Here is a 16,330-nt window from a genome sequence, read left to right as displayed (position 1 = left end):
TCAAGGCAGCTGGGACCATAGTCACCAAGAAAACAATTGTAACACACTACGCCGTGAAGGACTGAAATCCTGCAGTGCCCGCAAGGTCCCCCTGCTCAAGAAAGCACATATACATGCCCGTCCGAAGTTTGCCAATGAACATCTGAATGATTCAGAGGACAACTGGGTGAAAGTATTGTGGTCAGTAGAGACCAAAATGGAGCTCTTTGGCATCAACTCAACTCGCCGTGTTTGGAGGAGGAGGAGGAGGAATGCTGCCTATGACCCCAAGAACACCATCCCCACTGTCAAACATGGAGGTGGAAACATAATGCTTTGGGGGTGTTTTTCTGCTAAGGGGACAGGACAACTTCACCGCATCAAAGGGACGATGGACGGGGCCATGTACCGTCAAATCTTGGGTGAGAGCCTCCTTCCCTCAGCCAGGGCATTTAAAATGGGTCGTGGATGGGTATTCCAGCATGACAATGACCCAAAACACACGGCCAAGGCAACAAAGGAGTGGCTCAAGAAGAAGCACATTAAGGTCCTGGAGTGGCCTAGCCAGTCTCCAGACCTTAATCCCATAGAAAATCTGTGGAGGGAGCTGAAGGTTCGAGTTGCCAAACGTCAGCCTCGAAACCTTAATGACTTGGAGAAGATCTGCAAAGAGGAGTGGGACAAAATCCCTCCTGAGATGTGTGCAAACCTGGTGGCCAACTACAAGAAACGTCTGACCTCTGTGATTGCCAACAAGGGTTTTGCCACCAAGTACTAAGTCATGTTTTGCAGAGGGGTCAAATACTTATTTCCCTCATTAAAATGCAAATCAATTCATAACAATTTTGACATGCGTTTTTCTGGATTTTGTTGTTGTTATTCTCTCTCATTGTTCACATAAACCTCCCATTAAAATTATAGACTGATCATTTCTTTGTCAGTGGGCAAACGTACAAAATCAGCAGGGGATCAAATACTTTTTTCCCTCACTGTACAATTGAATGAGGAATCCGCTTTTAATTGTACTTTATGTTCACCTATGTCTAAAATCGTATATTTGTAGACCATAGATTTGGTATGTTTATATATTGGTCACTGTGTAAGCTTAAAATTTAGTTTTCTGTTCAATTGCCTATTTGAGAGATGTTATTTAATGTGCGGAGATTGCTACTGTGTAGCAAAGCCCAGATGAATGTTTGATAGCATCGCATTAGCAGTTATTTGTTGTACAAATTGTTGCGTGCCAACATAAGGTCATGATTGCGGGATATTTGCATGCAAAATGAAATGTGTTATACCTCACTGCAGTGCGGCATGTGGTGGAGTTCAGGTGTTAATTTGTCCCAGAACTCGTGCTTACACAAGTGCTTAAAATAATTGGGTGCCAAATGCCCATCTGTTTGGCACTGGCTGATTGAGTACTTAAAAAAGTGAGAGCCAGGGACACATTATACGGTGAGCTGTCTAAATGTCCACAGAGCTATCACTATTATAGTACGTATATATTTTATGAATCCTTCTGAGCAATTGGCATGAAAGTAGATTTGGAAATTGGGTTGTCAGCTATGATTTTAGTTTGTTTGCATTGGATGAATGTAATTGTAACCCTAAACCTTTCTTCTCTTTGACACTTTGGTCATGGTATGTAGCAGCAAATATTTAGTCGTGATATTATTGCACATTTATTCAGCGCGTATATTTATTGTACAATTTTAAAGGGCAGCGTTAATTTCTTCAGTGTTTCTCAACGACAGTTGTTAAAAAAAAAACAAGCGGCGAGAGGTTGTGTCGATGTCTGTATGTACGTTCGACTTCTTTCGGACCGTACGTAGCCAACCGTGCAAATCGGTGGTAGGAAAACAACATATTCCTTGCTCTTTCGGTAAAGTAAAACAACATGTTTTAATACGAAGGATTTGGTGATACTGCGTTGGCAGTAGTGCAGAAGCATAAATAATTCAACACACTTGTCAATAGCACTGCCTTAAAAGGACACCTAACAAGTGACGTTTGGAGCAATGGCCCTTCATAAATGTTGCTGTGAAGTTTGTTGATAAATCGTATGCAAATGCATGTAGTGTTGTAAATTGGAAAATTATTGCAATTACTTCTCGGCTACGGGCATTCTGAAATGTAATTATCAAATAAATTACATACCATACCATGGTGGAATTTAACTGACACTTGTTTCACAGCTGCTGTCATTAGTGTTATGCAACTTGTAGTAATGTCATTGGCAAGGGTAATGGCCTGTTCACAGCATAACTATGTAAATATGAAACACTTAAAACAATTGTCGTTTTATATTTTAATAGCTTTACTTCCCGGCTTCGCCCGGGACTTGGATTCACCACGCCCGGCCACCTTTGTCTCCCCCATGGCGATGTTCACACACCAGTTACTCGTTTGAGGCTGTAAAAGGAACTACAATGCGGAATAAATTTGAGTAATTTTGATAGGCATAACATCCTTGATTTGTTGGTTGAATTATAAAAGTTAAAGATGCGGGCTCTGCAATTTCATGCTTACTCCACTGCTGGTAGAAATTGCTCCACTATGGGGGGTTCTAGAGAGCCACTCTCGAGGGTCTTCTTTGGCCTGCTCTTCAATGCTGGCCAGACTTTACGCCACCACACACGACCTGAAAATCAACTGAATATCCAGCTATACTTCTTGGTGGAATAATTCGGAGAAATTTAATATAGCAAACACCGTCTCTGTATTAAACACACTGAATGTTTATTTCAAATTCCAAAATAATGGGAAAGACTTAACTTTAATTGCTATGATGTAAAACATTTACATAAGCATTGCGTGGGCCAGCAGTGTAAAGTTCAGAAACAAAATGTACCTCAAGTCTGGGGTTGGTATATTTCGCTTAATTGTGTCGAAACGTCGTGAGAATTTTATTGTTTTTATATATTTTATTATTTTATTGTTTCCCTTCAACGTGACTTTACCGAAAGAACCAAGAGTACTTAAGTATGGTTATTTCTAACATGACATGCTCCATTTAGTCTCAATTCTGCTATTTGAATAAAGTTTAATATCACAAATAGCCCACAAGGTTATTGTGCTGCCTTGAAATGCAAATCTAACGTTAATAAGAGTAATCACGGTCCTAGTGTAGTGTTCAGCACAAGTATTAGACAACTATTAGACCGTGTAAATAAATGGCCATCATTACAACTGAAATTTGTTCACGTATGGTCATTCATTATTTTTATCGGTTTTAATTGCAGGTATTTTAATACCTTTTATATCAACGTTTGTACATGAAAGTAACCTTTCTACTGGCTATGCATGTCAGTCATATTGTGTGCAGTGTTTTTAGGTAGACATTTGTATGCTCTGCATACATCATGAGATTTAAGACCTTGTGAACAGATGAGGCATAATAAAGACGATCACATAATCGTAATTGAGTATTTCCATGCAAACAACCACATGGGTGTTTTTTTCATTATATTAATCCACATCTACTCTTTGAAGGAAACACGCCATACGGCATGAAAATAAGTGTCGCACATGAAAACAATTATAAAGCTTTTCGTTTTTGAGCAAGATATTGATGAACGTATATTCTGTTTCCATACAGAAAATGGCAATCATCTACAGGAGTATAATTGAGTTAAATGTTTTTTTTTATGTTACGTCTGCATTTTACAATATATTTTTTGAATGCTAAAAAGATAAAGGCATTATTTCGGGTGCTTTGTTCGTCATAGTGAAACTGACATGCAACAGATATTGAAAGTCACACTCTACAAATCTCTGGTATTTGTATGCCAATAAATATTGGTGTCTGCATTTCTAAGATCACATTACTTCAATAAAAGTGTAATTTGTTTATTTTCTCATAACTGGATTTTCCATAGCATCCACTATCTTAAATACACGAGGAGAGTGCATGGTTGGGAATACGAATGCAAGTTGACAAGAACTTTGGGGCACAGCGACCATTTTATATTTAAAAAGCGAGGCATTGTGATTTCAGCAAAATGAATCGCATCGTCTGCCATTATCTATCGACTGTTGAATGCAGGTCTCCCCAAACTGTTGTCATCTCGCGCATATGGTGTTGCGATAATCCGTACGGCTCCTGCAAAAATCTGATTTCTCTCCATATGGACCCACCATCGCAAACTTTCCCCACAATCAAGATCGGCTGAAGCAGACAATGCTCATTCGATAAAATCGCGGGCCACGTCCTAACTCGTTTTGAGTACTCTTTGCTTCGTCAGAATCTCGGTTATAATATCAACGTAATTTGTGCGATTGCCTTTCAGATATTCTACATTGAGGAACGCTGGTGTACGGCAAAATGGCCACAACAGAAGATTCAGCCTCTCCAACAAAACAAATGGGACTGAAGAGATGGAATCCTGTTTATAACAAAAACTGAACTTCGATTTGATGTCCAAAAACATTGATGTCTTTTGAGGTCGAAGATGGAGACAATACACGTTATTGTACACGTTTATAGTGCATGCACTACTTAATGGATGTAAAGGTACATGTTTATAAAGTTTATAGAACTTTAAACGCAAAAAGCTATTTTTTTCATCTAGTAAAATGTTCGTAGATATTCCAACAGAAAAAGCTAACAATTCACATGTAAATAGTTTGGATACGTGTACTTAACAATAACTCACATTTAAATGCGGCAATCACAAATTCAGAATTATTTGATTAAAATGGTAATTTACTTACTTTTTTAAATACTTGTCACCATGTGACTAATCTATTTAAAAAGCCACCGAGGCCCGATGCCGTCTCAATTGGCAGTGTTTGCAGTATGTTTCTAGGACTTTTAACTTAATTTATATATTAAGATCTTTCCTTCCAGGCATGGATAGGCTGCTAGATAATGTGTTGATATCAGTTGAGCTGAGGTTGTATTTGTGAAAGCACTGTATACATTGATATGGCTCTCGTATGCCTTTCATCTGTGCGAGTAAGTGGAGAATTTAAAGAGCACATTTTCTTACACTTTGTAAAGAATATTTAAACGCTTTTAATGGCCATCACGTTGCGTGGAAAGCTGAATGCTAAAACATTAATCCGTTCAGCCTTGTTTCCATTACTTGAGTTTTATTTTTTTTACCAGCTGTGTATTATCGTTTGTCTTAAATTACTAAAGCTAGTCACAAAATATTGCTCCCCCAAATATATAAAGCAGGATGCTTTTAGTTGTCACATGTCCAGGTTACAGTATTAACATCTTGTAAATGTAAGTTTTTCCAGCATCATACATGAATGTAAGTGGTTATTTATCAGTGCATCAATGTATTAAAGATGTCTTACAGCCAAATAATGTAATTGATCAATCAAAATCTGTAGTTCTTAGCAGTGTTTTATTTAAATTTATTCGTAAATAATGCATCCAGCACTTTGTTATATTTCCACAATGTGTTTTTTATAAGTTTTATGAATGTTAACTATCGTGAAAACATACTATTTAAAACATGTTTAAAGGGTTGTTAATATTATGAAAATGAAAAGCTTAAACATCATGCACATGTTCTGTGCGTACATAACCGGGAAACCGAAAACCGGCCTGAGCATTTACCCAGCACACCATGTGGAATCGTGTTTAGTCTCGTTGATAATGCTGCAAGTCTGCATTACAGCACATACGCTCGAAATGCCCTTTTTGTGCACTCTTGCATTTCACTTTATACCAGAGGTGCCCAACCAAAATTCCTGGTAATGTATCGGGAGTGTGGGCGTTGTAGCGCTTGAAGTTGGGATTTTGTGGCATTGAAAGGGTCTTGGGGGCAAGAGGGTGAACAGTGGTGCATGACTTAACTTTTGCAAAATTGGGCTTCAAGGCATAAGAGCATTAGCGTCGGCGGTGTTAACATTTTCAAGGCATATTTTGAAGGCTATACCAAAGCTTGCAACCCATTGTGCGATTAAGCATGTAAAATACATTTTCTTTGCAGATCGCGACAAGCTAATGCTAACATTTCACGAGCCGAGTGACATTGTGGGGATTTTGTGTATGCTTTCCAGTCTGGATAAGGGATTAAGATGGTTCTTCATACCCCATAAGGCGTGGGTGGGCACTCGTACTTTATACAAATGTACATTTTGTAATTGGTGCAAACCAAAGAAAGTTGACCATTACTCTACATGTTTAGTTTGGGGACTTTTTTTGTAAAAAAGTGATTGTACAGAACGGATTAAGTTTTTCACTCCTTTGTACATATTCTGTGTAAGCAAATAAAATCTATAATGGACTCGGTTTTGGTTGTATTGTTACAAAATGTAGAACTGTACAATTTATAAGTATTGCTGGCAGAAACACCACACGAATAATGACGCTGCATGTGGTGAAACTCTTGACAAACTTCCACATGACCTAACTGTGTATGCCTTTTACTTAAGTTATTTTGATTCACGTCTAAGCAGGAGGGCTGTTTATACAAATCCTGGGAAGAATTTGCACACTTTTGCATGGTTCAAATATTTAATCACATTTTTATAATGCACTAAACACTTATAAAAATGTAAAATCTCAATCAAAATCATTATCCCTATGTGTAATGTGATGTGATAGTGAAAGTTTCCTTACAAAATACTTAAAATGGTTAAATTAATAAAAGTACACTATTTTATTGTAGCAGCCAAACAAGAAAAATAATTATGAAATAAATGGCAATGAACATTTAGCAGTTGACTTCCAAGTCCAGGTTTTTTGAAGACAACTGCTATAACTATGGCTGCTTAATTGTTATTCAGTAATCTCCAGTCAAATGTAAAGTATTTGACTCCAAGATAACATACATTTTAAAGCATAACAATTGTAAAGTTAGACATTTTTTAAGACAGTTTCAATGAACAAAACTTCCTACATTTAGATACTTTATAAATCTGCCAACAGGAACCTCGGAGCAATGCTATTTTAAGTATAAAACACTCAAGCACCTTTAAGCCTTTACAATGTTTATTGTAAACGCTTAAGTAGTAGGACAACCACTAAGATAAACGTGCAATATTAAAGATCTTTATTTTGCACAGATAAGCTTTACACATAGCACATTTTAACCTTTCACGTTCAGGGCATTGCAAGGTGTGGAAATGCATTTTGCAATCTGCTTTATTTTTTGCTCTCGTCTTTTTTGTCCTTGTCTTTCTTGGTGTCTTTGGCCTGAGTGCCTGACTGAGAGGCAAGCGAGCCCATAGCATTGCGAATAGCCTCATTGGAAGGGTCTACTCCTGGCAAGTTCTCCAGCACACTCTGCAGGAACTCTGGGTCTTGCATCACATCATAATCATCCTCTTCATCCGCCTGCAACAGGAGAAATGCATTCATGATTATTATTTCAAATCAACATGACCGTTTCTATGGGTCAAACTGTCAACATTTCCTTGCCGAAGCAAAAAAGACCTTCTGTTTAAACACTCCTGAAACTGACAAAATAAACTTCCCTATGTGGTTTATTTTTTAAGGAGAGAATGTCTTCCCTATGCTCGTAGACATGCTTGCAACGGTGATTATGCCAGCTGCAGCCTGGCGTATACATATTGTGCAAGGCGTATACATATTGTGCAAGATGAGCCAAAAGCATAAGTAATTTTATTAAAATATCCATATGACATGCGTAAAAGATTTATAAAAGAGAAACAATGTATTAAAATGTATCATACTAAATGAAGTGGCACTTTAATTTGTTTTACAATTCAAACGTTTATGCAGTCCCCTTTAAAATTAAGAATGCGTTATAATAATATTGTTTATAAATAACCCTTTATAAAACAATCTTCACCTTCGCAGGTGGTTCAGAAGTATCCATGGCAGAGCTCTCTGCTTCACTTGCTCCTTCTCGACCAAATTCTACAGAGGGAGAAAAAAGAAATTGCAGTGACATGCAGTTTTGCTACCAAAATCCTCAATATGAAACCATTAAGGACAACCAACAATGTATCACCTTAGGAAACTAGAAGAGAGCATATTGGAAGATAAAATGTAATGCACAGCCTATTATGGAAAAGCAATAACATAACAAAATGAAGTCAGCCTGTAATGTTGGAAACCACTTACGAATACCACATTACAGCAATCAACAAGTCTATTTGTGAACGAACAATGGGCTTACTCCATTGTGAACATTTTTCCTAAATGGTGTTAAAAAGGTGATTAAGTGTCAGAGTGCATTTATTATTTTAAGTACACCCAACTATAAATGCTGCCATAGTCAACAAAACCGACTGCACTCGTGGGAGAATTAATGCCAGTTGGTTCAGCTGGCCATTTTGTAGGTATTGAATGGCTTATAACCAAAACGCATTAAGCTGCATGTGAAAGCCATTTTGAAGTCCTTTGAGAAACCAAATGAAATGGCACAATTTGCGAGCGAAATATTGCTGTAATTATTAATTTGTAATACTCGCCTTGAAACGTACATTTTGCACTACAAATTGCAGATAAATCGAATGATAAAACGTGTTTTAAAAATGATAATTTATATTTGTTTTGTTACCAAGCTCAAATGGCTCAGACATTTGCCGGTGCAATGAGATTACATTCCATTACAACATAACTCACCAAGTATGCATTCATGTCGAATTTCAAATTTCACTGAACCATACAAGGCACTTACACTGCCTTAGATAAAAGTGCAATACTTTATATGCATAAACTAGCACGTTCTTTATTACCAAGTAAAACTGGATGTTTTTGGAATCTTATTTAATTCCTATGATTCCACACTGAATAATTTATGCAGGAAATGTGAACACTAAGAGCGATTTCCAATAGAATGGGATTTTATTTTGAATATCGCTTAGGGAAGCATAAATTACAGCCAGGATGGAGAATTATACCAATATAAGGTGGTCATAATCGTAATTGAAATGCATTGGTGATGCCAAATGCACGGAATTGCTCAAGAGTCGGCTTATATGGCAAGTATTCTTAGCAGTTGCTTGCATTGGTCAAAATGTGTATGGTACCTGATGCCTGAAGAGACATCTGCATGGCATAAGCAATTTGTTCTTCCTCGGACATGCTGCTAAAATCTGGAATTCCTGGGCTGACCGTTTCTGGCTGCTGCATGGACATTGCTAGGGCCTGCTCCAGCAAAGCCTGGTCAGAGTCTGCACACAAAACACACACAAGCAGAAATTCATATGTGATGTCACATTTATACCTAAAAGCTTTCATATTAGAATTATCAAAAAAATATATAAATAATGAGAATTATTAAATGCATTTGTATATTTGTCATTTTTTTTTTAGTTTCACCTTCACCAGCAGCTGGTTTCACTCCGGCCTCAGCAGCAGAGGCAGCTGCTGCTCTGCGTGCCTCTTCCTCTTGGCGCTGCCGCTGTTCTTCCATAGATACACGCAGGGCCTAGATGATGATTACACTGGTTAACAATTCTGTTTGCCAGTTACTCGGGAGTATACCAAAATAATACGTAGAATACAGTAACTTGCATGTCTAATGTAAGACGTAAAAAGAGAAAAGTTGTTTTTACCAGGGCCAGTTCCGGGTCGGCGTTTGGGTCTACCCCAAATTCAAAGTCGCTGGCTTCTAGACCAAACCCAACTCCACCCTCTCCAGCCAAAATGGGTGAGCTAAGCAGAGCATCAGCCAGGCTAGAACCTGGTGGAACAGTCACGAGATGGGAGCCTGTTCCTTCCTTCCCATTCAGCGTGTTCACAAATGCTGTCAGCTTCTCAGTGTTGCTTCCCTGCTTTCAAACACATCCGCGTGAGTTTAAAATAAACGACAGGGCCTTCTCATGCCACCAGAAACAACTGCAAAACAATGGATGTACATTTTAACATTGGTAAAATAAAAAAAAGCTTTTAACGTACCTCTTCGCCAAAGTTAATGATATCTACATTAACTTTTTCCTTTTTTAGACGCTTTGCTAGCTTCAGGAGCTGGAAAAAAGGCAACGGTCAAACGAGGAAGCAGTGGTGCAGAACAGACAGAAGGCAATGAACCATTAACATAAATTATTGCGCTGCTGCTGTCCCACCTGACCAATTCGGTGCCATGGCATGTGAAATATATTATTTTAAGCAGCAGAGTCTGCAGCAATTGTCACATTAATAACCACACAGATGTTTTATAGCTAATGGGTAAAAGTTTTTCCCACATTTTTAAATGAAGCCATAACCCCCATTTATAATGAATGTGATGAGAAGGCATAAAAAAAACATATGCTATGTGACCCACTTACCTCCTTTTCATCATTGAGGATGGGACTTCCAATAAAAACTACAATCCTCATCTTGTGGTTTTTTCCCTGGCGATGTTTCAATGCCAGCTGTGTAGTAATAATGAAAACGTGTATAATTAAACAAACTCATACGATATGAATCCATACATTTGAATGTAGTATAATTTACAAAAAAATACACTTTGTTAAACCAATATTTAACTTAAATTAGAGCATGGCAGTGTTTTCATAATATTTAAGAATCTTTGTACACAAGTAATGGCAGTGCTCCCATCAAAATAACCTTTGCACACTCACGTGAGCCACACGAATCCCTGTGCAGAAGTTAATGTCTCCCTTGGGCTGCACAGAATGAAGTTTGGATAGAATTTTTCCCGTGTCTGATGTCAATGTTGTCAGCACCTCACAGTTGCTGCCAAAAAGTGAGCAAATATAGTTGATATGAATATATACGCAAATTACAGTAAAAGCAAAAACATTCAAATATTTTGACAATTTCGTTTTTTATACTGTCAGAAACTTAGAATAAATATCCATTTTAATTCCTGGGGGCTTTAAAAATAGCAACACAGCTATCACTTTGTTCTGATTTATTAATGGTGCCGATAATTTATCATCTAACGATGTACTGTAATCTCTCCAGCTTTGCCATATATTGACGCTCATTCACAATAAAAGAGTAAAGCTAGTTTCTTGTATCATTTGAGTGCACCTCCCTGTTTGCTTACTTGGCTAGTGTGATAAGCCCAACATTATTTTCCGGGTTGCTGCGGGTTTTAGAGTGGCACACGATGTTCACGGCATCCTGCTGTGCTTGCAGGCGGGTTGGCACGAAGTCCCCATTCCGCATGTATTCGCTGTTGTCGACGCTGCTCAATTAAATGTAAAAAAAAGGGGGAGTGTGGAAAACAAGAAATGCCATTTTTGAGAACATGTGACAGTGAGATCAGGCAAGTTTATGTTGACCATAAGTTAGACAACACCTGGAGTAATCAATAATGATGGGCATAAGAGCAAGTGCAGTAGTGAAATGATACGCAATGCACATCAGGTACATGCTACTTCTGTAAATGTAATATTCTTGCATGCAGTATTCCCTCATTATTCGCGAGGGATATGTTCCGGAGAGGCTCATAAATACCAAATGTCGCGGATAATATTGGCCTACGAATATCGTACACGCAACGTCTGCAGATGCTTCTAAAGCCTAGATAAGTTCTCTCATCTCTTCATTGTATAACTTTATCTCATAACTACATCTTATTACTAAATCTCATCAATTTCTAACATCACGTTCTCTAATAACTTTATTTTTCTCTCTCTCGATGGAGTCGTGTAGAGTTCCAGATGCGATTCGTGGATAGGCAAAACCGCGGATAGCAAGTTCGTGAATAATGAGGGAATACCGACTGTATTGCGCTTATACTTGCAAATTAAATAGGACAAACACTGAATTTGTATTTGCTCAATAATGGACTGATTGGAACCTAAAATGCACCAACGTAATTCCGAGATTATAAATGATCCTTGTTGGGAAGCAATGTGGTTTTGGATTTCATTGCAATTTGATATCCGGAATGGGGCCATTCATTTATTAGGTACGCAAAAATCTGTCAAAACTTGACCCCTCCCCCCCTCCCTGTACGCACGCGGACTTTTTACCCCCCCCCCCACCTGCGTACGTTCGCCTGACGGACCCCCCCCCCCACCCCGAATCCAATAGAACGGCCGATATTTAATCCACCCAGAAACGATCAAGGATTAAACACGTTCCTTCGGAATGGGCAGGTAGGAACTTGGTTGGACAGCGCATTCGTGCGATCCGTGTTGGAAATTAGTAACGCAACTCCAATTATGCGGATGGAATTCCGGATATGCACGACAGACAGACAAATAATCCACGGTGGGCAGTGTGAAACCTGTTGTTCTTACCTGTATAATATTAACGTGTTTAAGCCAACAGATAGTCCACCGCCGGACTATCTAACTAATTTGAAGGCCAATGTAGACAAATTATTATCGAGGCTTCACCACACCCCCCCCCCCCCCGTTTCCTATGCATACGTACATTGTCAGTAGACCCCCCATACGCAAGCGTACGAATATGGGTTAAACCCCCCTCCCCCCTCCATGCGTACGTACTAAATGGATGGCCCCAATGCACACGAAGCTGGGATTTAAACATTCGAAAAGCATCCTGTCGCTAAATAGCATTCCATAATAAGTGAACACTGTTGAAACTAGGCAGTGGAAAATACAAAAAGGAAAGATTTATCAAGCATAATAGTGCATAGTATTTACACAAGAGCATTGCAACTACAGTACATGTAATGTTATTATGAAGGTGTTTATTCTCATACACAATGCATCATCATCTAGAAATCCAATGCAACCAATGAAAAAAGTTGTACAATTACGAGCACTCTCATGGTTAAATAAAGGGTGCACCAATTTGAAGATGTAGTCCAGTCATGTGGCGTTATATCAGAATCTTCAAATTACAATGAAAAAAATAGTGAATTTAAATTTTCGTTAGCAGTCGACTTGACATTTCCCTTGGGAGACGTAAAATAACTACCAATGAGGAATGTCAACAGTGGAGGTCTTCCAGTTACACCGAACCTTCCGGGGGAATAGGCAATTCCCACAAGTGGCTCACGACCATCAGTGGTGACAAATGCACCCTCACTGCTCATTTCAGCATAGAATATCAAGATTAATTTCAATGGGCTATCACGTCGTGTAATACAATCTGCAGCCAACCAACAGATAGTCGCATTGGGCCCTCATCTGGTCAAAGGAAGTAGAACAGTCTAAACTAATATCATTCCTGGCTCTAAATGAGTATTCACCTGGATAAATGTCAGTCAATCGAGACAGAGAATTAATTTCAATGGGTCTTTACCTAGTCTAAGGAATCAACAGATTTACTATATTGCCAATTAATTACTATAGAGTGCAGGTATTGCATCTCAATAATGCCTCGGATGTCAGTCAAGAGTAGTAATGGAACTTGACCCACTTTATTGAATCGGAATCTGTATTTATACTGGAGGAATTCGATGAGCTATTAAATTATATTTTACAGATGTCCAGTAAATATGGATGAAGAATGCAATCCAATTAGGTACTAAATATTACCAACGGGTCCACACCTCAATGGCCCATCGGTAGCTTAAATACGAGGGCAATCAGTATATCAAAATAAAATGTAATTTCACCTGCTCATTCCAGAAAATATTGTATTGCATATGAATTGACTTTAACCCTTCACCAACCCCAATGACCAGCGTGAAGGAAAGCCAAACAACAACACCCATTATAAACATGGCGTGATGAGGCCGTGAATTGACAAAAAATATAATAGGATCTTTAAAATGTACTTCAATGAGCCCTCGCCAGGTTAAATAATTGATACAAAACAACATAACCTCTCTCAGTGGGCCCTCACATTGATTGAATACGGGGAAGTAATACATCTATTGAATATTCTAACGTGGCCCTTTCCTAGTAAATAAAGGATGCAAGTCAATCAACATAAGTAACGCTAAATTGGGGTGCACGGTTGCATCTCAAAACGCCTTTAAAGTACCGTCCTGTAGAATTATCGCGTGACGGATGACTTCTATGGGTCCTCAGGTTATTATTAAATACAACCGTGTGCATATTTACAGTCCTTGTCAATCCCCTGTTGGATGAAGGCCTCGCCACCCACACCCCCCATGCAGTGTACTGTGGGTCAGTTTGAGCCCACGTCGCCACGCGGATTCGCGTGGTTTGACGAAGGGCCGATTCGCACAGCACTCGCCAGAGGATCAGCGCCGGAGTCGCGATTTGGGAGTCAAAACTCGCGATGGTTCGGGGTTCAGGGTGAACGGTGTTGCCACCGCACCGCGCAAAATAACGCTCGTAAGCAAGTCGACGTACGGATATGCGCACGCGAATTTTTGTTGTTGTCGTTGAAAAGCAGTCGTCATTATAACACGGACGGACAAACGCACGCACGCACACAAACAAATAAACGAATTAAAACAAAGGAGGGATGACAACAACAGTAGTGCCGGGCGCCCACCCCCCATTACAATGCACTTTTGAGAGAGGCCTAACCTCAAACCCTCGGCCTAGTCGACTTATTCACACTTCACACTAAACCCTGAGCGAACCAGCCCGACGGACGGGTTGGGGAGAAGCCGCTCGAGTGTGAGGAAGGAGGAGGTGGTGGTGGGGGGGGAGTGAAACATCGTGCGGTGCAGAGACTGCGAGGAGATCACGGCGGACTCACCACACCATGGTGCTCTCCAGCCCCATCGCTGCGGCCTCTCTTTCGCGAGCGTTTCGGCGGCCGATTCTTAATAAGAGGGAAGCCGATTGGCGGGCGGGAGGAGGGGGCGTGGGCGTACGTCGGTCCGGCGGGCCAATGAGCGGTCGAGGTTTCACCAAACGCGCTCTCGCGGAGGTGACGTCATAACGGCGACTTGTGAGCGTCATCGATTTGGGATTGTGTTTTTGTTTATTTTGGCCATGGAGAGAAAGACCGGGAGAATGTTATTGTGTTATTTGATTTTATTAATTTATTATCTTATTCTCATTCTACGTGATTTTACCGAAAGAACCAAAGAAGAAAAAAGACAAGGAGGTTTTTTTTATATAATCCTGGTTCTTTCGGTAAAGTCACGTAAAAGGGAAATAATAAAATAATACAAATAAAACGATAAAATTCTCACGGCAAGGAGGTTGTATTCTTTGGTTCTTTCGGTAAAGTCACGCAGATAGAAAAATAAGAATTAAAAAAAGTTAATACAAATTGCATTAAAATAAAAAAACTCGGAGTGAGTGTACTGGCACTCTATAATTTAGACTGTAGCCTGGTTATTAAGTTTGGTGAGTGTACTGGCAATCTATAATGTAGACTGTCACAATGGTTATTAAGTTTGGTGAGTGTACTGGCAGTCTATAATGTAGACTGTTGTAATGGTTATTAAGTTTGGTGAGTGTACTGGCAGTCTATAATGTAGACTGTCACAATGGTTATTAAGTTTGGTGAGTGTACTGGCAGTCTATAATGTAGACTGTCACAATGGTTATTAAGTTTGGTGAGTGTACTGGCAGTCTATAATGTAGACTGTCGCAATGGTTATTAAGTTGGTGAGTGTACTGGCAGTCTATAATGTAGACTGTAGCAATGGTTACTCATTGGTTTGTTCGTTAAAGTCACGTATGTAGAAATACAATAAATTATATTATAACAAAAAACAATCACGACGTTTCGATCACAACGCAAGCGATCTTCATCAGGTGTCAAGAACAAATCACGGAGGTAAATACAACAAAAAGATGAGAGACGAGAATTCAACAAACCTGAAAAAAACATTATGTGAAGCACATCCAGTCAGGCCAACAACACAGTTAGACACTTCCTGGCGGACCACGAATTTCACAAGAGTGTTAAATTTCGTGTTCAACCTTTGGATTGCACATACCAGCATAGATAGAATGAAAAATACGAGGTACACGGTCAGTAGAATTACATATACAAGTACACCAAGAGGTAAGGAGGGAGGAAAGACGGACAGGGAGGCAGAGAGAGAGGGGGGGGTGCCGGAGGGATGAACAGAAGCTTAAATAGGAAATACGGTTGGAGGGGAGGAGGGGCCAGAGCGAGAGCGGCAGCTCAAACACGCACATCTTACACATACAAAACGGCAGCTCAAAAAAGGACCACCTCTTGTAAATACAAAACGGCAGCTCAAAAAAGGGCACATCTTACACATAATTACAACGGTAACTTCTACGGGGAAGTAAAGGTCACGTAGATAGAAATAATAAAAGTGAGCGAACTGGCAGTCTATAATGTAGACTGTAGCTTGGTAGACTGTAGCCTGGTTTTTAAGCTGGTGAGTGTATTAGTAGTCTATAATGTAGACTGTAGCAGTGGTTATTAAACTGAACCTGAGTGAGCGTACTGGCAGTCTATAATGTAGACTTATTCTGGTTCTTTCAGTTATAAAGAAAAATAAACAAAATCCACGACGTTTCGATCGCAACACAAGCGGTCGTCATCAGGAAAAGGGGGGTTAGCCTCTAAAGGCAAACTGTTTATAAAGGTTTAGAGATGGGCGTAGCCCAAGTGTGTCAGCAGCATGGGCGG

The 16,330-nt window shown here is 39.5% G+C and overlaps 2 protein-coding genes across 10 annotated transcripts in view; one reads left to right on the top strand and one right to left on the bottom strand.

The window, feature by feature from the left end:
* Positions 1–6,229, top strand: part of HTR4 (5-hydroxytryptamine receptor 4) — a 109,557-nt gene extending 103,328 nt beyond the window's left edge. For all 8 annotated transcript variants that reach the window (XM_076065846.1, XM_076065844.1, XM_076065845.1 and 5 more), the window contains one exon: positions 4,269–6,229. Coding sequence is in view for 1 of the 8 variants with exons in the window: in XM_076065847.1 (XP_075921962.1) it covers positions 4,269–4,374 (106 nt within the window). In the remaining 7 variants the exon portion in view is untranslated. The remainder of the gene's footprint in view (positions 1–4,268) is intronic.
* Positions 6,230–6,971: 742 nt separating this feature from the next.
* Positions 6,972–14,601, bottom strand: PSMD4 (proteasome 26S subunit ubiquitin receptor, non-ATPase 4). Of its 2 annotated transcripts, none has more exons than XM_032950731.2 (10): positions 14,465–14,601; positions 10,911–11,051; positions 10,480–10,594; positions 10,183–10,269; positions 9,812–9,880; positions 9,469–9,687; positions 9,233–9,341; positions 8,941–9,084; positions 7,755–7,822; positions 6,972–7,276 (listed from the first exon to the last, which is right to left on the bottom strand). In XM_032950731.2, exons 1-10 carry the CDS (start codon positions 14,488–14,490, stop codon positions 7,085–7,087), a joined length of 1,170 nt encoding a protein of 389 aa, XP_032806622.1. In that variant the 5' UTR covers positions 14,491–14,601; the 3' UTR covers positions 6,972–7,084. The 2 variants fall into 2 exon arrangements, with proteins under 2 accessions (XP_032806622.1, XP_032806624.1); XM_032950733.2 differs by having other exon boundaries at positions 9,469–9,684.
* Positions 14,602–16,330: the final 1,729 nt, after the last annotated feature.

The sequence above is a fragment of the Petromyzon marinus genome, chromosome 9 (assembly GCF_048934315.1).
Source record: "Petromyzon marinus isolate PM22_M1 ecotype Great Lakes invasive population chromosome 9, UKy_Petmar_22M1.pri1.0, whole genome shotgun sequence".
In the NCBI taxonomy this organism is placed as follows: Eukaryota; Metazoa; Chordata; class Hyperoartia; order Petromyzontiformes; family Petromyzontidae; genus Petromyzon; species Petromyzon marinus.
Note: the sequence above shows the minus strand (reverse complement) of the source record. Positions and strands in the feature narration are given on the sequence as shown.

Excerpts from the sequence above, each read along its gene's own strand:
- PSMD4 (XM_032950731.2), bottom strand. The coding sequence starts at position 14,490 with ATGGGGCTGGAGAGCACCATGGTGTG. Across the intron at positions 10,595-10,910 it reads GGGCTTATCACACTAGCCAA|CAACTGTGAGGTGCTGACAA; the intron begins GTAAGCAAACAG and ends ACTTTTTGGCAG. Across the intron at positions 9,881-10,182 it reads TCCTCAATGATGAAAAGGAG|CTCCTGAAGCTAGCAAAGCG; the intron begins GTAAGTGGGTCA and ends CCTTTTTTCCAG.